The sequence below is a fragment of the Cornus florida genome, unplaced genomic scaffold (genome assembly GCF_030987335.1).
Source record: "Cornus florida cultivar Cherokee Brave unplaced genomic scaffold, ASM3098733v1 CherokeeBrave_3.0.0_Hap2_Chr02, whole genome shotgun sequence".
Taxonomy (NCBI): domain Eukaryota; kingdom Viridiplantae; phylum Streptophyta; class Magnoliopsida; order Cornales; family Cornaceae; genus Cornus; species Cornus florida.
The window spans coordinates 333680-357166 of NW_026775572.1; the positions used below are offsets into that span (position 1 = coordinate 333680).

The 23487-nt window shown below is 38.1% G+C and overlaps 1 protein-coding gene across 1 annotated transcript; it reads left to right on the forward strand.

The window, feature by feature from the left end:
* Positions 1-944: 944 nt before the first annotated feature.
* Positions 945-20195, forward strand: LOC132290020 (cysteine proteinase inhibitor 6-like). Its single transcript, XM_059790039.1, has 4 exons — positions 945-1267; positions 1760-1979; positions 19590-19735; positions 19869-20195. The coding sequence occupies exons 1-4, from the start codon at positions 1031-1033 to the stop codon at positions 20013-20015; spliced, it is 750 nt and encodes a 249-aa protein (XP_059646022.1). The 5' UTR covers positions 945-1030; the 3' UTR covers positions 20016-20195.
* The last annotated feature ends 3292 nt before the right edge of the window (positions 20196-23487 follow it).

Sequence of the window (23487 nt, forward strand, 5' to 3'; positions counted from 1 at the left end):
ATGGTGCTTTAGAAGGGGCGGATGGTAATGTTTCGACAAATAATGTTGTTCATGGATCCTCCTCTTAAAGTTTTGTGGCTTCTGTCCATGTGGAGGAGCTTGCTCAATGTGTACCATCAGTTTCTCATGACCAAGGGCGAGTGTTGCCTTTGTCCCGATGGGATCAACTTTCTAAAGGCAGTAGGAAAGGTAAAGGTCCAATGGTGTCTCGTAAAGGTCGTTTTTTAGCCTCGTCGGACTCCTCTCATAGCCAGGGCTCCACTCATACGCGTCGCACTAGTAATCCTATGTTGGTTTAGGGGTCTTCTTTGCTTGATGGAAAAAAGCCTAAGGTCTCAGTGGATTCCTTTAAGGAATGTTTGGTTACGGATCAGTTTTCTTTTGAAGCTGCGGGAAATATTCCCCTTGGTGCGTAGACTGGTGATTCTGTTGCCTTGGATTCATTTTCATCGCAGTCTTTTGCAACGCAGCTTGCTTTGTTGTTAGTTGGTGATGTTCAACCTCGGGTTGCCACGTCCCACTGATATGTTGTTTTGTCGGGTCTTGCTTTTTGGTGCTTTTGGTTTTGTGTTTGTGTTGTTCTTCTGTGCTTGTAGATGTCGTAGGGCTTTAAAAAGATATTAATTTTGTATGCATTTTATTTATTAAAATTGAGGATAGTATGATACTTTCATAAAGATACTTAACGGGTTAACTTTGACAGTAATTTAGAGTGATTTCTCAAATAATTTGTAATTTGAACAAATCGGGTTAATTTAAATATTTTATTTGTTTTCAAAGGTTAAACAATAACTTGGTGCAGTGGTTTTTTTTTTTTTTTGGATGATAAAGCGAATACACACACTTTTTTACTCACGCCATGCCAGGGCTCGAACCCCTCCCCTTTTCTTTGAAAATGGAGAGGTTATACCATTGGGCCAAAAACCTTTTTGGTATTTGCGGTGGTTTTCTTACACGCAATATCGCTATAAAATCCAGGGATGTTGCATGCTACTAGGGTTTGAAAAAGAGAAAGAAAAAGCCGAAGTAGATGGAGATAGATAGAAGTTCAATGAAGGTTAATATTAATAGGTTTTGTGTTGTTCATTTGAGCGTTTTTGTGCTGGTTCTCACTACGCTCTGTGAGTTAGGGCTTTGTAGAGAGGAGGGTTTCATAAGGATGAAAACTCTGGGTGTGGGCGGGGTTCACGATTGCAGGGGCAGCCAGAACAGTTTCGAGATCGAAAGCATCGCTCGCTTTGCTGTCCAAGAACACAACAACAAAGAGGTTTTCATCGATTCCTAGTTTGTGGTTTAAACTAGGGATCCCCTTTGTATAGTATTTTTAAATATAATCTATTTCTTGACAAATATAGATTTTATTTTGAAGTTTCTATTTTTTCCCTTTGCGATTCTCAAATTTTAATCTCTTGTGATTAATTTCAAATTTTAGTCTTTTCTATTCGTTTACATTGTCGTCACATGCTATCTTTTTCGATTCCTAGTTTTTTTTTTTTTTTTTTTGTTTAAATTAGGGGGTTTCCCTCTCTATACACACGCATATTTTCCAATAAAATTTATCTCTTAATAAATACTACTTCTTCAATCTCTGGTTCAGTTCAGAACCGGGATATATAGATATGTTAGGTTCTCCTAATTATCATTTTTATTTGTCTTTTGCTTTAAATTTCTACTTTCCCCTTTGTAATTCTCAAGATTAATCTGTAATGATTAATCATTTTATTGTTCTGTGTCCGTTTGCATTTCTCTTTTTCTACAGAATGGCCTTCTTGAGTTTGCGAGAGTGGTGAAAGCTAAAGAACAGGTGATTGCTGGTAAGATGTACCATCTTACACTGGAGGCTATTGATGCTGGTAAAAGAAAGGTTTATGAAGCAAAAGTTTGGGTGAAGCCATGGATGAACTTTAAACAGTTGCAAGAATTCAAGTGGGCTCATGATGCCCCTTCATTCACTCCTTCAGACCTTGGCGGCAAACGAGGTAGTGGACTCTATCTAAATACTGCTTAAATGCTAGTAGTAAATTGGTAAATATATACCGCAAGATATGATATTGAAGTTTCTTTGATAATTTGCATCTTTAATGCATTCCTCCATGTAAATGATTTGCCTAATTGTTTCTTTTCCTAATTTTTATGGGTAAAGTACTTGTATAGGACGTAATAATGTAATATACGTGCATCATGGATATAGGCCAACATAACATGCCTTCCTTTTTTCTGATAAGTAACATGCCTTCCTTTTGGTAAGTACTAACTACTAAGATGGCATTCTAGAAAGAGACGTATTTTTGGTTCCCTTTCAGTTACTTGCTTGTTTGATAGTAGTAATGCAATAATATATTTAAAATATGTGTGCATGTGGGCATGCTTTGTCACATTTTTTTTTTTTTTTCCAGCTTTAAAAAAGAAGCAAATTGGACATTTGGATTTTATCGCACTCGTCTTATGAGTTATATCCTAAATTTGCGGACTGAAAAGTTTTACATTTAGATGCATACTCGGAAGTGATAATCATAGCCAAAGCCAAATGGAGGGTTTAGTTGTCCCCTATGAAATTTCTCAATATCTTAGTGATACGGGTTTGGCTCATCTTTATTACACTCAATTTAAGCATGAAAAAATTACTAGTACAGCCTCACTGTATTTCCATAAGAAAAATAGCTTGAACACAATTCATGGTGGAACATATTTACTATAGTCACTATAATAAGTTCTATGGAGGAAGAGAAGGTGACAGTGATAACATGTAATAAACAAATCTCGAGGCGAGAATAAAGTACCAACTACCATTTGTGGGTCATTTTAGCCACCAATCCTATTCTCCATCCCATAGGGCCAACATCGCCAATCTATGTGAGAGGTCATGATGGTTAGCCTTGCTCAAGGCTTATAAAAGGCTTTTGAACCTTGCTCTTAGCTTATGTAGTGTACAAGCTTTGTCTACGTGCCAAATGAATCATCCTTACCAACCTATGGGCCAACATTGACGATTCGTGTGATGATTGTTTTGGGTGGGGTGGGGGAGGGGGGGCTGTGGGGTTTCTTTTATAGTAACTATATTAATATGAGTGACCCAGATAAACAGTAGAATCCGATAGGTGGAAGCCTAAGCAAACTCGAGAGAGAGAAGATAGCAGTGTAGTAGTGACAAGACACAGAATTTCTGGAGAAAACTTGTCTTTTTCCCTTCGGAAGACTTCCTTTATATAATAATATTGACTATTCTACACAAGGGATGCTTACAACAATCATATCCCAAGATTTTGGGTATCCACAAATAATATTCCTAACTACAAGCAATACGTAAGTCACCTAAATTGGAATGTAATCCCTAATTAGAAGCAATCTTACAACTCATAAAATCATCCAATTTTGGTATGCAGATCACCACTCTGATACCTTTGATACCCCCCTCTCAAATTGATGCTAGTGAATCCACAAGCATCAATTTGTCAACTAAGAACTGGTGAATAGTCTTAGTCAAGGATTTAGTGAAAATATCTGCAGTTTGGAAATATGTTGACACATGAGGAAAAGTACCGTGTGTCAACCTATTAATTTTGGTATGCAATTTGGAAATATGTTGACACAGGTTTGTAGTCTTGGTAGTGATCTAACTCTTCCCATTTACCACGTAGAGTGTGGTAATATGTAGCAAGAGTTTGGTCCTCCTGCTTGAATCTTGAAATCTGCTGTTGGAGTTCATACAGTTTTGCAAAATTACCAACCGAGGAATACGTCTCTTCCACAGCCGTCGATAGCTCTTTAGCTGTTTTCACAAACAGAAACCCTTTGCTGATCTGTGGCTGCATTGATTGCAACAACCACGTCATAACTAGTGCAGTATTTGCACTCCACTCTTTGAGCTCAGGATCGCTCTTGGAGGGATACGTGATAGCCCCTTCGATAATATGGTCGATCATCTTACGACCAGTGATATGCATACGAGCAGATTGAGCCCACTCCATATAGTTCGTCTCATCCAGCCTAATACTCGTAATACAAAGGTCTAGATGGTGATCACTACTATCTCCTAATACTGAAGTCAGAGTAGGAGAAGACCCAGCTTCTTTTGAAGTCACCTTTGAGCCATACATTTTATCAAACAATTTATGGGTATACAATCCTCAGAAACAAAAGCAGCAACAAAATACGTAGAGAACCACCTCTCTAATACACAAATTTAAACTAGAAAGATTACCGTCTTTTGAGATGCATAAAAAAGCGACCACACAAACCCTAGAAAGCAACAAAGTAGGCCATACCAGAATCGCGAATGCCAAAGAAAAAGCCACTGTTGCAGATTCCCGAGTAAGGGGGCGCTACCCCTTGCGAACCCCAGCCAACTCACCACGGAGTTGGATCCGCGGTATGTGTTGATGTGATTAATACTATTTCCTTGCAAACAAATTCCATCTTGGAATCTCTTCAAAACCCTTCACACCCACTAGGGTTTACACAAACTTGCCTTAGGGTTTCAACTACACACCTAGAGCTTTACAAACCATGCTATGATATCATGTTGACTCTAAGATATAATCTGATCAAGAGTAAGTGATAAAGAAGAAAAAGAAAAAGAGAAGAAAGCGGATGAGATAAAAAAGAGAGAGAGAATACTTTCATTCTTCCACCACATTCTATTTATAATAAGAAGTTTCAAAAATTACACATAAGCCTCAACATTATATAAGTAATAACAAATAAGCCCCTGACAACAAACTCACCAATCATGTGATCATTGGCTCCGAAATTCAGAATCCAAGTAGGTTTTCCCGCTTTAACATGAAAAGCAGAAGGAGTACCTGTCGCTATAGTAGTTGTAGGAGTAGAAGTGCCAGCCTTGGTAGATAAAGCTCCGAACTGCTCCTCAAGCTGATCAATCTGGGACTGTAATTGACTGAAGTCTTGAAAAGATGGTCTGGGAGGAGTTGAAGCAGGAGAAACAATATGTGGAGTAGCATACCCACCAATAGTATCGGCTACTGCGGCAGTGCGACTACGGCCAGAAGGACGATTGCGAGAAAATTTATGTTTTAGCTTGGGATGAAGCTTAAAGCAACGATTCTTTACATGACCCGTGACTCCACGATATTGACAAATAAACTTTCCCTTCGAAAGTCTAGAATTAGTAGCAAGAGCCATCTGATCAACTAGAGTCTCTGTTAAAGCCATTGGCTGAGAGATCTGACATCTATGCTTATCATGGTCGACAGTACCTTTTTTATGCCTTTTGAGGATCGTTTTCCATTTTTGAAACAAATTTGGAATTCTTTTATTTATTTTTATTATTATTATTTTTTATCTGGATTTTGGAGCCTTTCATGGTTTTTTTTTTTTGTTTTGTTGAAATCCCTTCTAAAGGGTGTCGTTTGGGCCTCAGAGGAGTTTGTTTGATGGTCGTGTGTTGATTTCTTGCATTTGGGTTGAGTTTTTGGCCAAACAGAGGTTCAGCTGAGGTTTTTTTTTTTCCAGTTTTTGGTGAGTTTGGTGCTGAAATATTCTGTGAAAACTTGTTTGGCTTCTTGGGCTGCAGGCTATTGCTACTGTTTTTGGTAAATTTGGTGCTGAAATCTACTGTTAAACCTTGTTTGCTTCTTTGGCTGCTGATATCTTGTCCTTGGGTTGCTGTGGTGCTATAAAATCTGAAATTAAACCTGTTTGTTTGGTTTGTGCATTGATTCTGGACTTATTATCTGTTCAGCTACTATTTTATATTGATTAATTGGTATCCATGGCTGAGACTAAGCCACAAACCATTAAGGATGATGACGTGCCTAAGTCGATTACCTCACAAAAATTGAATGGAGTTAATAATCTTTCTTGGGCTCATGCAGTTCAAGTCTTTTTGCGTGGCCGAAGGATTTTGAAATACTTGACTGAAAATCCTCCATTTGACACGAAGGAAATTGAAGTTTGGGCGTGTGAGGATACTGTTGTTATGGGATGGCTTTGGCACAGTATGGAACCAGAGATTGCTAGTACAGTTGCATTTTGTGATTCTTCTAAGAAGATTTGGGACTCTATTACGGAGTCATTTTTGCACCAGAGTAATATTTCTTGAGTTTATAAGTTGTATGAGAAGATTTTTGCTACCAGGTAGTCGAGGAAACCACTGTTAGAATACTACAGTATCCTGAACAATTTGTGGGACCAGTTATTGCAACATCGATCGTTTACTACTAATTTGGAACAACAGAAGAGGCACTGGGAGGAGTTTATGATTGCTTCATTGTTATCCGGTTTAGACATAGATCTTCGTGGCTTCAAAGATCAAATTTTCGCTAGTGAGAAGTTACCTACAACTGCTAATGCTTATTCTCGTCCTGTCTATGGGAAAGACACGAGGGGTAAGTTGAAAGGGAGAGCGATCAAGATATAAAAGAGAGAAAGGAGACTGATTATTCAAAACAGCATCAAAAGACTCAAAACTGCATCAACCCAAAACTGTTTTGGAACCTGCATATTGAATAACAAGGTATGCGCAACATCCAACAAATGGTGGTGCTTTTGTTCAGTAACACCATTTTGTTGAGAGATGTGAGCACAACTAGTCTGATGAAGTATACCATGATCATCACAAAAGGAATCCATGATAGATTGTGTATATTCTAAGGCATTGTCAGATCGAAGAATTTTAATGCGTTTACCAAATTGAGTAAAAATTTCATTATAAAATTTAACTATAATATGATGTAATTCAGATATCTCTTTCATTAAAAATAACCATGTCATTCGTGAATAGTCATCAGCAAATCTAACAAAATTACTAAATCCATTTAAACTAGTGGTTCGAGAAGGACCTCAAATGTTCGTATGGACTACATCAAAAGACTCAATTTAACGACCATGACTACGACTAGGAAAAGAACTACGGTGATGTTTGCCCAACTGACAAGCTTCACACTCTAAGACAGACGCATGACTCAATGTAGGAATAGCTAATCGTAAACGATGGGTGACCCAAATGAAAATGCCATTGAAGAGGCGAGATCGTAGCACTCAAAGCTGATGACAAGGTAGAAGGAGGTTCACCAGAATCTAGATAATATAGTCCCTCCTTCTCATGCCTCGAACCAATCATCTTCTTCGTCCTGGGGTCCTGTAAAAATCAAGAGTTAGGGAGAAAAAATTATAGAGCAGTCCAATGCCTTAGTCAATTGACTTATAAAAAGCAGATTAAAAGGAAAATTAGGAACATAAAGACTGGAAGATAACGACAACGACTTGGTAGGGTGAAGGACACCTTTCCCATAGACAGGACGAGAATAAGAAGATGTGCCTTAGTCAATTGACTTATAAAAAGCAGATTAAAAGGAAAATTAGGAACATAAAGACTGGAAGATAACGACAACGACTTGGTAGGGTGAAGGACACCTTTCCCATAGACAGGACGAGAATAAGAAGATAACGACAATTGACTTATTCTTTGTTTTTCAATCCTTTTATGCTGAAATTCAAAATCAGTTTGATACAAAATTACTTGTTCTTAGAACTGATAATGCCCTTGAATATAAACTTAAATGTTTTTCAAAATTTTCTGGGGTTGAGGAGCATTATCCATCAAACATATTGTGTTGATACCCCGCAACAAAATGGAGTTTCTGAACGGAAGAATGGCCCACTCCTAGCTATCGCTCGTTCCTTCATAATTCAAATGCATGTTCCAAAACATTTTTGGACAGATGCAGTTCTGGTTGCTGCTTATCTTGTAAACCGCATGCCTTTTAGGATCCTTTAAGGAAAATCACCCTTCCAAATGATGTTTTCTGACAAAAACCCTTTTTTCCATTTCTCCAAAGGTGTTTGGGTGTGTCTGTTTTGTTCATAATCTAAGTCCGGGACAAGACAAACTTGATCCTCATGCTCACAAATGTATTTTCTTAGGTTATTCTTGTGCTCAAAAGGGATATAAATGTTACAGTCCAACTCTTCATAAACAATTTGTGTGTGCAGATGTAATTTTCTTTGAGGATGTTCCTTATTATTCCCAGGAAGGTAGTCGTCTGGAGGACTTTGTTCTTCAAGAGTTTGTTCTTCCAACTCCAGTTTTTTATTACATCCCACCAGCTCTTTGTGTCTATGCTCGTCACCGAAAAAGAGTAGTTAATTATGTTCCAACGACTGAAGTATTAAATCCAGCCTTGCCACTTCCACCGGTCGCTTCAACGCTTGGAGATTCTTCCATCTCTACGGACTCTAATCTTGATCAACTTATTGCTATTTAGAAAGGTAAACGGTTTTGTACCAATCACCCTATCTCCAATTTTGTATCGTATAATAAATTGTCCTCCTCCTTTCAAGCTTTTTCTTTGTCATTCTCCTCTATTGCTCTTCCTAAGTCCTATAGGGAGGCACTTTCTCATCCAGGGTAGAGGAAAACTGTGGAAGAAGTAATAAACACTTTAAAATTGAATCATACTTAGGACCTTGTTCCTAAGCCTGCTGATCCTCATGTTGTTGGTTGTCGTTGGGTTTTTACTGTTAACATAAGCCTGATGGTACTGTCGACTGTTTCAAAGCTCGACTTGTTGCTAAAGGTTATACTTAGACTTATCGCCTTGATTATACTGAGATGTTCTCTCTTGTGGCCAACCTAAATTTTGTTCGTGTGATAATCTCTCTTGTGGCTACCACTTCATCAACTTGATGTTAAAAATGCCTTTATGTATAGTGACGTTACTGAGACAGTCTATATGACTTAACCACCTGGGTTTGAGTATAAGAGGGAGTGTGTGTGTCATCTCAAGAAGTCTATCTATGGCCTCAAACAGTCCCCTCGTGCATGGTTTGATAAGTTCAGTAAAGCAGTGGTAGCTCATGGTATGACCAGAAGCCAAGTTGACCACTCTTTTTTTTTTTAAGAAAACGAAACGTGGTATTGTGATTCTTGTGGTGTATGTAGATGATATCGTTATCACTGGCAGTGACAAAGATGGGATACAAGTTTTAATCCATCACTTGAGTTATAGCTTCCTTACTAAGGATTTGGGCAAACTTCGGTATTTTCTTGGAATTGATGTGGCTCGGTCAAAGCAAGACATTAATCTTTCTCAGTGGAAGTATACTCTTAATCTCTTACAAGATACTGGATATCTTGGTTTGAAACCTGTAGCTACACCCATGGAGACTAATCTAAAACTTAGGTGGATGATGGTGACCCACTCGATGATCCAGAGATGTATCGGAGACTTGTAGGTAAACTTATTTACCTCACAATCACTCGTCTAGACATCTCCTATGCAGTCAGTGTTGTGAGCCAGTTCATGACTAGTCCTCGAGTACCTCACATGGTGGCAACTGTACGCATCTTAAAGTATCTCAAGGGTGCTCCGGGATGTGGTATGCTTTATCGATCTTCTGGACATCTTCAGCTTGAGGGATACACAGATGCAGATTGGGCCAGTTCTCCTTCTGATCGACGGTCCACCACAGGTTATTGCACCATCATAAGAGGAAATCTAGTAACTTGGAGAGTAAGAAACAGTCAGTTGTGGCTCGTTCCAGTGCTGAAGCAGAGTATCGTGTCATGGCACACAGTGCCTGTGAGCTTACTTGGTTGAAAACTCTTTTACAGGAACTTGGGATTTCAGTCCAGTACCCAATTCCTCTCCATTGTGAATTAGGCAGCTATTCATATTGCTAGCAATCCAGTCTACCATAAGAGGACTAAATACATTGAAGTAGATTGCCATTTCATTCGATCTAAAGTTTAGTCGAATAAGATTGTTACACCTTTTGTTTCTTCCCAAGAACTCTATTGAGATTGTTACACATTGAAGTAGACAACTGGCTGACATCTTCACTAAGGCGCTTCCCAATAACTCTATTGATTCCATATATAGCAAGCTGGGAGTTCTTGACATTTACTCTCAGCTTGAGGGGGAGTGTTGTACAGTATTGTATGAGCTGTCAAGTTGTACAGTATTGTATGAGTTATCACACGTGTACAGTTAGTATTGTATAAGTTGTCACCTACCCCTCGTTACCATATATAGAATTACCATGTATAGGGTTTATTTGTTCTCCACTCACCTACTCCCATAGCTTTTCCTATATAAACACCATTATATTATTGTATTACTCAATAACGTATGTGTTTTCATATTTCTCTTTCTCTCTCTCTCTCTTATAACACCATAAATTGAGAGGCCTATTCGTTAACTTGACGTTAAAAATGCCTTCCTATATGGCGTTCTTTATGAAACAATTTACATGAAGCAACCACCAGGTTTAATGACAAGGATTCTTCTAATCATGTTTGTCGTCTTCACAAATCCATTTATGGGTTGAGAGACAAGCACCAAGAACATGGTTTGATGGCTTTAGTGCTGCACTATTTGAGCTCGGATTTGTTCAAATTAAAACTAATGCGTCTATGTTTCTCAACTATGTAGATCATGATATCACTATTCTTCTTGTCTACGTGGACGATATCCTCATTACTGGTTCCAATAATGCTTTCATCTCAAAACTACATGAGAACTTTAAGAACCTTGAGATTAAAGACTTTGGTTCATTACACGGGATTGAAGTTTATCGTGATTCTCGTGGCATCCAAATGAGTCAAACAAAATATGCTCTCAGCCTTCTAAAGAAAGCCAATTTCCTTATAGCTAAACCATGACTATTGTTGGAGGTAGCGGAAGCACGCGAACATAAAGATCCAATGAAAGCCAACAAAGCAATCACACACAAACACAAGATATACATGGTTCAGCCAAAACCGGCCTACGTCCATGGATGAGAAGAGATTCCACTATGATTCGTAAAGATATTACAACAATAGAGTACCAACACCACCACTCCACGAATTTATTTCCTCGTTACCAGCATCACCGGTGTTTTTCCTACTCTACCAACTCGCATGCTACCTCTACTCATCAACTCCCTCATGCGACTACATCTCTTTCAATCTCATAAGTCTCAACCCAAAGCCTATGTATTTATTTATAGAGTTTCAAACCCAATTCCTTGTTGGACAAGGATTACAATTTCTTATTGGCCAAAACTTGCCAAACAGAATACAACTCTAAAATAGAAACATAATTAGAATAGGAATTTGTGTCTCCAACAATCTCCACCTTGATTCAAATTCTATTCAACCAATCATCGCTTCCACGGCATTGATCAGGACAATTCTTTTGCAACTTCAATCTTGATGATACTCTTGCAAATCTCCGATTGTCCACATTATATGTTGCTCGATAAATCAAACCTCCAAGGCTCCACCTTGACTAGAACTCCGTAGCATGTAACCAAGCCGATTGACTCCACAAGCCCGCTGCAGCACATGTTGAGACTTCTTGTATATTCTGAATCTCCTTCACTTTTTGCTCTGATACCAATTTGTTGGGCAGCGGAAGCGCACGAAAAAGAAAGATTCAAAGAAAGCCAACAAAGCAATCACACACAAACACAAGATATACATGGTTCAGCCAAAACCGGCCTACATCCATGGATGAGAAGAGATTCCACTATGATTCGTAGAGATATTACAACAATAGAGTACCAACACCACCACTCCACGAGTCTATTTTCTCGCTACCAACGTCACCGGTGTTTTTCCTACTCTACCAACCCGCATACTACCTCTACCCATCAACTCCCTCATGAGACTACATCTCTCTCAATCTCATAAGTCTCAACCCAAAGCCGATGTATCTATTTATAGAGTTCCAAACCCAATTCCTTGTTGGACAAGGATTACAATTTCTTATAGGCCAATACTTGCCAAACAAGAAATTACCAAACAGAATACAATTCTAAAATAGAAACATAATTAGAATAGGAATTTGAGGACACAAATTCCAACAACTATCACCCGTTGTTGCTGGTTCCAAATTAACCTTATATGATGCCGGTGGCCTTGTTAATGCCACGTCCTATCGTTGTCTCGTTGGTGCACTGCAATACCTCAACATCACATGCCCAGATCTTACATATGATATGAATCAGGTCTGCCAATTCATGCATCAGCCACGTGAGTCTCACTTAGTTGCCGTCAAAAGGATTCTTCGGTGCATCTAGAACACTCCTCATTTTGGCATGCATCTTGTTAAATATCGTGATGAACCTCTATAGGGATTTTCTGACGCTTATTGGGCTGGTTCTCTGGATGATCGATGTTCTACTACTGGCTTGTGCATTTACTTTGGTCCTAACCTCATCACTTGGGCCACTAAGAAGCAAACCACCGTTTCTAGATCAAGTGCTGAATTAGAATACAGGGCTTAGCACACACAACATCTGATATCCAATGACTTACATACATTCTTCGAGAGTTAAAAATCCCATTACACCATCCTCCAATCCTTCTCTGTGACAATATCAGTGCTACATACTTGGCCTCCAACCCAGTTCTTCATGCCAGAACAAAACTTATCGATATTGACTATCACTTCTTAAGGGAACATGTATTACGTGGCTCTCTAAAAATCGTGTTTGTTCCAAGTGTTGACCAAATAGCAGATTTCATCACCAAAGCTTTATCAGTACCCCGGTTTCAACTTCTAAGAGACAAGTTGTTGGTTCATCCTTGCTCCACCATCATCTTGAAGGGGAGTGTTAAGAGATTAGCTAATGATATATTGGATCAATCAGAAAATGAGATCAAATGGTTATCTAATCTTTGTAACAAACCTATAACAAACAAATAAGTTTGTTGAAAGAATCTCTCTATCTCTTTCTTATTGTTGTAACAACAAACAATTAAGTTTGTTTAAAGAATCTCTCCATCTCTCTTATTGTTGTAACTATAAATATACCATATGACACTATCATTTCAGTGTGTTGAAAATTTCCCAAATTATTATCTTATTTTCTCATCTGATCTCGGTTTTTACTGTGAGGCTTTTTGGGATAAGACCCAAGAACAAAATCGTGCCTACTCAGACCCAAAGTTGACAATATCATACCATGTGGTGGAGTGGGCTGTTACATTTCCTATTAAGGTAATGTTTATATAAAAGCAGTAACCAGAGTATAGACATTCACGAATGATGCCAATAGCAAAGTGTTAAACATGAGATACTGTTAGTATATATGATAGCCACGATTTATGGAATGACCTACCATATTAGCAGATATTTGATAGTCACGAATCATGGCATAGAATATGCTATGATTTGATTTAATTTCCTTTCTTGTAATATGAGCATGTACTCTTTTATCTATAAATACTAGAGCTGTGAATGAGTGATTTATCTCATTCAAGCCTTTACAATATTAAAGTGTTAAAAGATGGGATCTTGTGATTCGAGATCAGAGGGCCTGAGGTAACCCTTACATTATTTTTTCCTTTAGCCAAGCTTGAGCTGCCCTGTATAACTTGCACCTTTAGCACTTTGTCATATGCATGTGTAGGTGGGTACCCCCAGCTGGGTGCCACGATTGACATCATAGAATGGTGCTATTGCCAACTGGGGCTCCTGGAGTTTTCTCTTGTGTTTTATGTTTTACTACCATATAAAATCAGATGGTGTAGTCACAAAATTGCTCCTAATTTAAGCAGTGCACTAGAATTCCTGTTCTTCACTCTTCCCTTTCTATTCCTATTTACTCTCTCTCTCTCTCTCTCTCACACACACACACACACACAATACACAATGGTGGGAGCCTCGACTAGCCCTTTATATTATCCGTCTATCCAAAGGTGAGACAAATTTCTCTCTACTTTTTAGATGCTGCGAGTAGGTAGCTTTCCATACGCTCATTGCAGGTCCTCATTGACTCTTTTGACTCCTAAATTATCCAGACTATTGTTGACAGCATCTTTCATCTAAAAAAAAAAAAAAGAAGTAAAACAAATGCACGACAAATATATTGGCTGAACAAACAATTGTCTTTTTTAGTCCAATTGATTTCTTCCTTATCATGCATCATCCATGTGTGAGTTTATTTCTGTTGTGGCGATTCTTCTTTTGGGAGTACAAAATTGGAGGAATTTTTTTATATGCAAGACAAAAACACAACTGTTTTGTCCTAATTTTGACTTGAATAATTATCCATCCTCTTTGGAATTCAGAGGAAATTTCACTCAAACTAACCCCTGGTAGTCTTGAGGAGTTAATTTCTCTAAAAGAGAACATCATCAATTATTTTTCTTCGGACGCTACACTAGGAAATTCCAGACTAGTAGGAGGGAGGGAGGGACGGAGTTGTTCTCGTCTGTTCATTCAATATTCTGACCAATTCAAGTGGGCAGTTGAATTTACTATTAAGCTCCAGTGTTAATAGGAGGGATGGATGGACAGAGTTTGTCCTTTCGATGTACTATATAGCATAAGGTAAGAATGCCACAGGCTAAAGCGCCAGTGTTACTAACCACATCATGTTTACTAAAATCATCATTATGCAACTTTTTAGTGTATCTTATTTACTTAATAGAGGCAAATCTTTTAGCAACAGAACAACTCTCCTTTTCAACATAAATTTCACTGTCTTCGCATTAGGGTTCTGGATACCTGAATCCGGATACAATGAATGTGTTTAACATTCAGATTTATGCACGGCTGTTCGTGCAGGAGTTTAGGTTCTGACGGTGGTTGGGAATGGGGTTGTCCTACTGTCCAATGCCAAAGTTCCTATTTATCATGTAATTTCCTTGTCACATAAATAATCCTACTCTGGTCAAATATATAACAAATACGAAAAGGAAAATAGATAATTTATGTGGTTTAATTCTTACTTTGAAAGAGAAAAAGGTATTTTTTTTTTTTTGATAAGTAAATTGTATTAAAAGCGTTCAAAAGGGGAACGCGTCCCAAACTATACAAAGACAAAACGGAGCCTATAAACTCAAAGAGCTCATAAAATCAACAATATCCTCAAGAGAGGAGTAGTCTCTCCCCTAACCCCAACAAAACAAATTACAAATGATAGAAAATTTTAACACCCCAATGGAGGATTCCTTTCCCTCAAAAGATCTTCCATTACGCTCTCTCCAAAGGCTCCACCAAATACAAAAAGGGATCACCCTCCAAAAAACTCTAGCCTGAGCCCCCACCCATTGGCCCCTCCACAATCTAACAACTCCCAAGATGACCGAGGCATGACCCAATGAATACCAAACAGGCCAAACATCAAACTCCAACAATCATGAGCCACAGGACAGTGCAACAAAAGATGATCCACCGACTCCCCATTAATCTTGCAAAGACAACACCTATTAACAATGATATGCCTTCGCTTCCTCATTTTGTCCAAAGTCAAAATCTTACTCCAAGCTGCAGTCCACACAAAAAAGGCCACCCTAAGAGGCTCCTTAGACCTCCACACCGTCTTCCATGGGAATGAGGTACCATGAAAACCAGAAAGGCGCACAAAAAAGGACCGGACCTGGAACATCCCCTGAGAAGAAGGCACCCAAATCAAGGAATCTGCCCCAGACCCCTCCACCTCCTGTCCGTAAAGGAGAGCCAAAAACCCAGTGACATCATCCAGCTCCCAATCCTGAAAAGCTCGCCGGAAACGCACATCCCAAGACAACTTTCCACTATCAAGGCGATAGTAGTTAGCAACCATAGCATGTTTGTCAACAGCAATCCTGAAAAGCCTGGGAAACAATAGGGCCAAAGGCCTATCATCACACCATGGATCCTCCCAAAACTGGACAGTTCTTCCATCCCGAACTCTGAATCTAATATGTTTGGAAAAGGCATCCCACCCCTTACCAATGGCCCTCCACATCCCCACTCCGCTAACAGACCTAACTGGTCTAACTGACCACCCTCCTCTCTCCTCCCCAAAGTGACATGAGATAACCCTTCTCCATAATCTATGTCTTTCCTTACCAAATCTCCAAAGCCACTTACCAAGAAGAGCACAATTGAAAAGGGCCAATCTCTTAATTCCAAGCCCTCCCAACCAAATAGGCCTGCAAACCTGTTCCCATTTGACAAGATGATACTTGAACTCTTCTCCGCAACCCCCCCAATGGAAATTACATTGGAGCATTTCTAGTCTTCCAACAATAGAGGCTGGAATACGAAAAAGCGAAAGAAAGTACGTTGGAAGGCTTGACAAAGTGCTCTTCACTAACGTAACTTTACCGCCCTTTGACAGATATTGTTTTTTCCAACCCGCTAATCTTCTCTCGACCCGCTCAATCACCGGGTTCCAACTTCCCACCCTCCTAGCCGAGTCCCCCAGCGGCAAACCCAAGTACGAGATGGGAAAGTGTTGTGTCCCACACTCTAGTACACTTTGTCTCTTCTTCCTTCTTTGTTTTGTTTTTTTGTTTCCTTTTTCTTTGAGTTAAAGCTTTTACCATCACTTATTACAATGGTTGAAGTTCAGCTCTCAAAGTTGAGCAGGTTCAAATCTTGAGTCACTTTGTGCATTGAATGCTGTGATATTGTGGCTCGAATTTGGTGCTGGGTCGCGGTGCGAGGAAAAATTTTGACCCATTTTTTGCTCATGGGTCGTGGACCCTAATTATTATCTTGTAGCTCGATGTATAAGGGCGCTTAGGGTTTGGAGTGGAGTAAGAGAGAGACTCTAAAATTCGTATAGAAACAGAGTGAGGGGCTGAAAACTTGTAATCTCCAATTTTACACGTAGTGAATACTTTCGCCAGATCCCAACCGTGGACGTAGGTTGTTGCCGAACCACATATAAATCTTTGTGTTCTTTGTGTGTCGTGTTTACTTTTCTATCGTGATTCTTGATTCAACTTGGGTTCGTTGCATTTGTCATAACAAACTGGTATCAGAGCTTTCGGTTCGAAACAGGGATGTCGCCCGAGTTTCTGGAAATCGAGAAGTTTAACGGCAGAAACGATTTCAACCTGTGGCGGGTTAGGATGCAAGCTTTGTTGGTTCAACAAAGGTTATCCAAGGCGTTGAAGGGGAAGGATGCACTGTCAGAAAAGATCAAGGACAAAGATGAGGTTATAGAGAACGCACACAGTATGATTTTATTGTGCTTGAGTAACGAGGTTCAGCGAGAAGTTGCTGGAGAGACTACGACGGATGGGCTGTGGCAAAAGTTAGAGTCCCGATGTATGACGAAATCTCTTGCGATTCACTTGTATCTAAAGAAGCGGATGTTCACTCTTCAGATGCACGAAGGTTCGTCTCTGAAATACCATCTTGACTAGGTAAATAGTATCATCATGGACTTGAATAATATTGATGTCAAGATAGAGGATGAAGATTAGGCTATTATTCTGTTGTGTTCTTTACCACCCTCGTATGAGAACTTTGTCGATACAATGATATATGGCATAACTGCTTTGTCCAAGGCAGCTCTAAATTCTAAGGAGTTGCAGAAAAGGGCGTTTTTGGGCAATACAAAAAGTTCGGCAGAGGGGTTATTTGTTAGAGGGAGAACCAATCAGAAGGGAGACAGCAAAGGTCGTTCAAAGTCTAAGAACAAAACGAAGGTGTTAAGATGCTTCATTTGTCACAAGGAAGGGCGCACTTCAAAAAGGATTGTCCGGAGCGTAAGAAGGGAAAGGTAAAATCCTCTGAAGTTGAAAGTGTGGCTGTTGCAGAGGGTAATGATTCAAATGGTGGTAATGTTCTCACAATTTCAGTCGGCAGCTCTTGCGATGAGTGGATTCTTGATTTAGGTTGCTCGTTTCATGCTTGTCCAAACATGGACTGGTTTATCTCTTATCGATTTATTGATGGAAGGGAAGTTCTGATGGGGAATGATGCGGCGTGCAAGGTTGTAGGTATCGGTATAGTTCGAATCAAGATGTATGACGGCATAGTGAGGACACTGACTGATGTCAGGCATGTACCAGAACTAAGAAAGAATTTGATTTCCCTGGGTACGCTAGATTCCATGGATGTACTTATAAGGTTGGAGGTGGAGTCATTCGGGTTTCCAAGGGTGCTATTGGGGTGATGAAGGGACTGAAGAAGCATGGTTTATATGCTCTGCAGGGTAGCACAATTACGGGTTCAATTGTTGTATCATCCTCGAATTCAGATTCAGATACTACCAGATTGTGGCATATGCGGCTTGGGCATATGAGTGAGAGGGTGATGGATGTTCTGAGTAAGCAAGGTTTGCTTGGTGGTAAAAAAACTGGAAAGCTGGATTTCTGTGAGCATTGCATCTTTGGGAAGCAGTGTAGAGTGAAGTTCAGTACAGGAATTCATAAGACCAAGGGTACGGTGGATTATATTCATTCTGATCTTTGGGGTCTCTCTCAGGTTACTTCACATGGTGGTGGTAGATATATGATGACTAAAGTCATTCCTACACTCAAGTTCAAACACTGTTTGGACTTGATTGGTACTTACAGTTGCTGAGGCCCTTAGGGGCATGTGGAGGCAGCGGAAGGAGTAGCTGGAGATTGTGGACTTGGCGTAATTTGAGCCAAGGTGGAGATTTGTGATATTGTGGCCCGAATTTGGTGCAGGGTCGCGTTACGACCCGCTTATGATCCGACGATTCGTTGGATGAGCTTTATGTGGGCCAAGCCCACCAGACCCTTGGGGGTTTTGGGGCTTGGCCCTGAGGAAAATTTTTGACCCATTTTTTGCTCATGAGTCGTGGACCCTAATTATTTTATTGTAGTCCAATATAGAAGGGCACTTAAGGTTTGGAGTGAAGTAAGAAAGAGACTCTAAAATTCGTACAGAAACATAGTGGGGTTCAAAACTTATAATATTCAATTTTACACATAGTGAAAACTTTCGCCGGATCCCAACCGTGGACATAGGCTGTTGCTGAACCACGTATAAAATTATAAATCTTTGTGTTCTTTGTATGGTGTGTTTACTTTTCTGTTGTGATTCTTGATTCAACTTGGATTCATTGCGTTTGTCATAACAAATGCTTTGTATCTGGTCCATCCCTTCTAGCACCCTTGATTATTGGAGGCCACATTGGTTAAATGACCCTTGTGACCTTTAGTTATAGCTTTTAGTGTTTTCATGTGTAATGTTAGTGATAGAAACCCAAAGAGGATGGTGATATTTCATTGTTTCAAAAGATGTGGATGGATGATTGGATTCTTATCATGTGGTTCACACCATTGCCATGATTCTATCGGCTTCTTGTTGATGATGCTTATTTCTAGGGCCTATTAGTTGCGATTTTATTAGAATCCAGACTAATTAATCCTAATCCTACTCTCCGAACTTTGAGAAATATAAATGCAGAGACGATGTATGCGCTTCAGAATATGGCATTCTTAACGTAACTCCCTGTTGATTCAAACTCCATATCCCAGTTGATTTCCAGGGTTCATGGTCTCCCCTCACTCTCAAAGATGCTTTTGTAGTTTCAAATCCTTGGCCTAATGCAAATGATCCTTCTTTTTTTTTTTTTTTTTTTCCCGGAAATTCAAGTTAATAATCGAGAGCCATTCAAGTGCAATATAGGAGGGAATGATCCTTGGTCTGATGCAAATGATTCTTATTGTTTGTAGCGTGTAGTCTCATTTTATCTTTAGGAGTACATGTGGTGTTATCCTTATTGTATATGGTGTTATCCTTATTGTATATAGTGTGTAGTCTTATTTTATCTTTAGGAGTACTTGTGTAGTTATCCTTATTGTATATAGCGTGTAGTCTCATTTTCTCTTTAGGAGTACATGTGTAGTGATTAACCAGGCCTGTGCCGTAAATCAGATGGACATGGATCAGGATGGCAACCAGTGCCAACTCATGATCCAGTGGTTCAAGATGCAGCATATCATGCTGTGAAGACCATCCAGCAGAGGTCGAACTTGTTGTCCCCATATGAACTGCTAGAGATTATTCTAGCTAAGGCCAAGGTTGGCAATATACTATCATATTTATTTAATTTCTCCTATATACATGATTAATTAGTTTTAACTGTAAGTCTTTGAAGTTTCAATTGAAGAAATTCATGTGACATTTAACAAAGTTCCTACCAATTAAATGAAGGTGCATGAAGATTCTGCCGTACTTGATCTGCTTCTGAAGGTTAGGAGAGGAAGTAAAGAAGAGAATCTTAAGGTAATAGTAAATAAGAATATTGAAGGAATGTTCTATCTGGATCATATGGAACAAGATCATGCCTTAATGTGCTAAACTTCCTATTATGTTGTAAATGTCCGTATAAATCCGCCTATCATGTTAACAAGTTTGGATTGATGCTGTTTAGCTTATTACTCTGGTACAGAATTAGAAATAACTTGAATTTGGCTTCTCGCCTTTGGTTGTAAATTTGTGAACTGGTACCTATGATATAGATATGAATTTTCTATTTTATTTCTGGGGATCTGTGAATTGATACAAGCAGGCCCTGCTCTATGGATACAATAATTATAGGATTCATCATCACCACCACATTCGTCTTCTTCTTTGTGCTTTAATAATCTCTTCCATGCACTGCTTTTATTATGACGATACACATGGTACCATTCTTGTTTTCTTGTAAGAAACATTTTAATGTACAGAAGTTATATGGATATTTCTCTCTATTTCGCTTTCTGGAACTTCAGATTTCAGAATACAACTGGGAAATAGATTCATATGGCAAACAGAGTACTTACATGTTGTTAATACAACTTAAGTACTGCATATGTGAGATAAGCAAGTATTCACAAATACGCACACTGGCACACGTTTCACAATTGCGGGCTTGAACCTTCTATCTCCTCTTTGAGGGAGCAGATTTTATACCATTGGAGTAATGACCCGTTGGAACAACAATTGGTGGAGATTGTGAAGGCTATAGTTTGTTTGTTGGTTGAATTCGTTTTATTCTTATAGTTATATGTGAAGTTGGAAGTGAAACTATAGTTTGTTGGTTGAATTCGTTTTATTCTTATAATTATACGTGGAGTTGGTACTTGTTCTATGTTTTTATAGCAAATCAACTGTTAACTGTAGTTTTAGTGGGTGGGGGACTGGATTATTGAGTCTTGCCGGTGACCCACATGTATTTTTATTTCAAACTTTGTAAGCGATTTATGGACAAAAGAGAGAAAGAAAATTAGATATATTATCATGTAACAAAAGAGAGAATAATTTTAGAACGTATTTTTGAACAATAAATTTATGACCCGAAAGTTCAGAACTCGACCCATTTTGTTGGATTCTTGAAACTCGTGGTCTTCAAGAAGAGCACGGGATGATTGGATGACGAGTGATTTACTAGGTCGGATAGAGAGAGAAAGGGTTCGCCCAGAGATAGAGCGACGATGCAAGAGAATAACCTCAATTAAGTGTTTAATCTTAAACGGATGTGTTAATTGAATTATATTTGAATATCATTGAAAATGGTAATCGTCACTTAAATTGGGATAAAATTGTAAGTGATAAGGACATCACTTATCGCTTAAAAACATATTTAACATTGAGGAGCGCACATAAAGTGTGGGAGTGAACTGACAGTGAACTGACTTGAGGGCTGTGTTTATGTAGGTGATTTTGGATAGGTGAATACATTACATATGGGTACCATATTAAGCCTGTTATCAACTCAAAAATTAAGGATCATGTAAAGTCTGACGACGAATGTGGCCAGCTTGACGGGTTGGGTATTTCTTGCCAGCCAGCCCTACTCCCACTTTATGAAGTTTGTTTGATATCAAGAAATGATGGTTTGTTTTTATGAATAAGGTGAATGTTTCTAGTTGAGTGTTAAGTAAAGTGAGAGCAAACACATTCTCTAATTTGGACAGGATAGGATGGCATAGAACTTCTTTTTTTATTTTTATTTTTTATTTTTTTATCAGGATCGAAAAGAACGGTAAGAAGGGTAATTTCATGTAGATCTACTAATACACACCATGTTGTTTAAATCCCCTCTTAAATCTTCGAATCATATGATCATACAATCTGAAAATTTTTAATCGTTCGGATATCATAAAAAATCAGGGCAATTTCATTTAATATTTAATCGTTCCAATCTTACAATTTGAATTATATGTTTAGATTATATGAGATTGTTCGGTAATAATAGTGATCTCTTACTTTTCGTGGTGCAAAAAAATTGATCCGCACTTTCTATAGTAACCATTATATTTAATCAAGCTGTTACTATAGATATCCTTTCATTTTAATACAAAATCGTTATTCCTATTTTTAGTTTTCAGATTTAATATTTACTAATTTCACTCATTACAACAATAAAAGATAATTAACAAAAAAATAAAAAAAATAAATAGAAATTTCTTTACCTACGAAAATCACTACAGTGTTTGGGTAATTTCCAGAAAAACAAAATCGTATACCCCGCATAAGGTCACAAAGTATTTCCCATCACTTTCCTTTTAATCAAATTTAACTTTAATAATAATAATAATAATAATAATAAAATAAATAAATAAACGAACGATAAGTTCAAGGAGGCTGAATCAGAGGAGAACATTCAGGAAGGGGCTTTAAGAAAATAATACGAATTTAAAGTAGGTGCATGAAGCTATGGCAATGGATGGTTGTTTTTAAGCTATTCTTTATTCAAAATGGTCATGTGGTTCAACAGAATAATTTGTTGAAAACTCGGGAAAAAAAAACTCGCGCTTATTATTTTGAATCTGAGTCAAGGTTTGAGTCTCTTCTGATCGATTTGGTGGGATTTTACATCCATGTCCATGCTGGTTACTTTATTTTGATAAAGGGTGCAATTTGAATATTGATGGATATGGTTACTTTATTTTGATAAAGGGTGCAATTTGAATATTGATGGATATCATATCAATTTATGTTGTTACATAGTTGTCTTTTGACTTGTATATATGTTTTTTTTTTTATTCTTGGAATTCATTGATAGCCTTTTTTTTCTTTTTTAATTTGTTCTTTAATCTTCCTTGCTGCCAAAAAAAATTTCTTTTTTAAGAACGAAATCCTAAACTACTACTGTTTTTTTTTTTTTTTTGATAATTATCTTTTATTATTGTAATTAGTGGTATTGGTAAATATTAAATTTAGAAATTAAAAATAGGGATACTGGTTTTATATTAAAAGAAAGGGTATAGGTGGGGTTTCTATAGTGACCGTTAGATTAAATCTAACGGTCACTATATATTTATCAAAAAAAAAAAAAAATTTAATGGTCACTATAGAAAGTGCAAATAATTTTTTTTGCTCCACAGGGAACAAGAGATCAATACTCCAAACAAGCGTGTGCTCAATAGTCAGTGGTCTACATCAATTTGTTGTTATAACGTATATAACTACAAACCCTTAAACATACGTTCATTTATTTATTTTTTCCAAAACAAGTGTACTCGATAGTCAGCGGTCTACATCAATTATGTTGTTATAACATGTATAACAACATAATTTTTAGTGGGGTATTTTTGGTTTTTAAAATATCTATTTTCTTTTTAAATTTCCTAAATATGAGTATTTATGTAATTTTTCATCGTCCCTTAACGGCAGTTAGTCATCCATCCGTTAGAGGGGGTAATTTGTAACTTTTGAGGGTTCTCAAAATAATTATAATTAAAAAATAAAAATAAATAATAGTAAAAGGGAGTAGTGTGCAACTTTTTATAAATATAGGGGCTTTAATGCAATTTTACATGTACACATATGTCATTGATTAAAGATA

Bases quoted from the DNA above. Each gene is read 5' to 3' on its own strand.
- LOC132290020 (XM_059790039.1), top strand. From the start codon at position 1,031: ATGGAGATAGATAGAAGTTCAATGAAGGTTAATATTAATAGGTTTTGT. The intron at 1,268-1,759 runs GTTTTCATCGAT...CTTTTTCTACAG, and splicing joins AAGAACACAACAACAAAGAG to AATGGCCTTCTTGAGTTTGC. The intron at 1,980-19,589 runs GTAGTGGACTCT...GCCGTAAATCAG, and splicing joins AGACCTTGGCGGCAAACGAG to ATGGACATGGATCAGGATGG.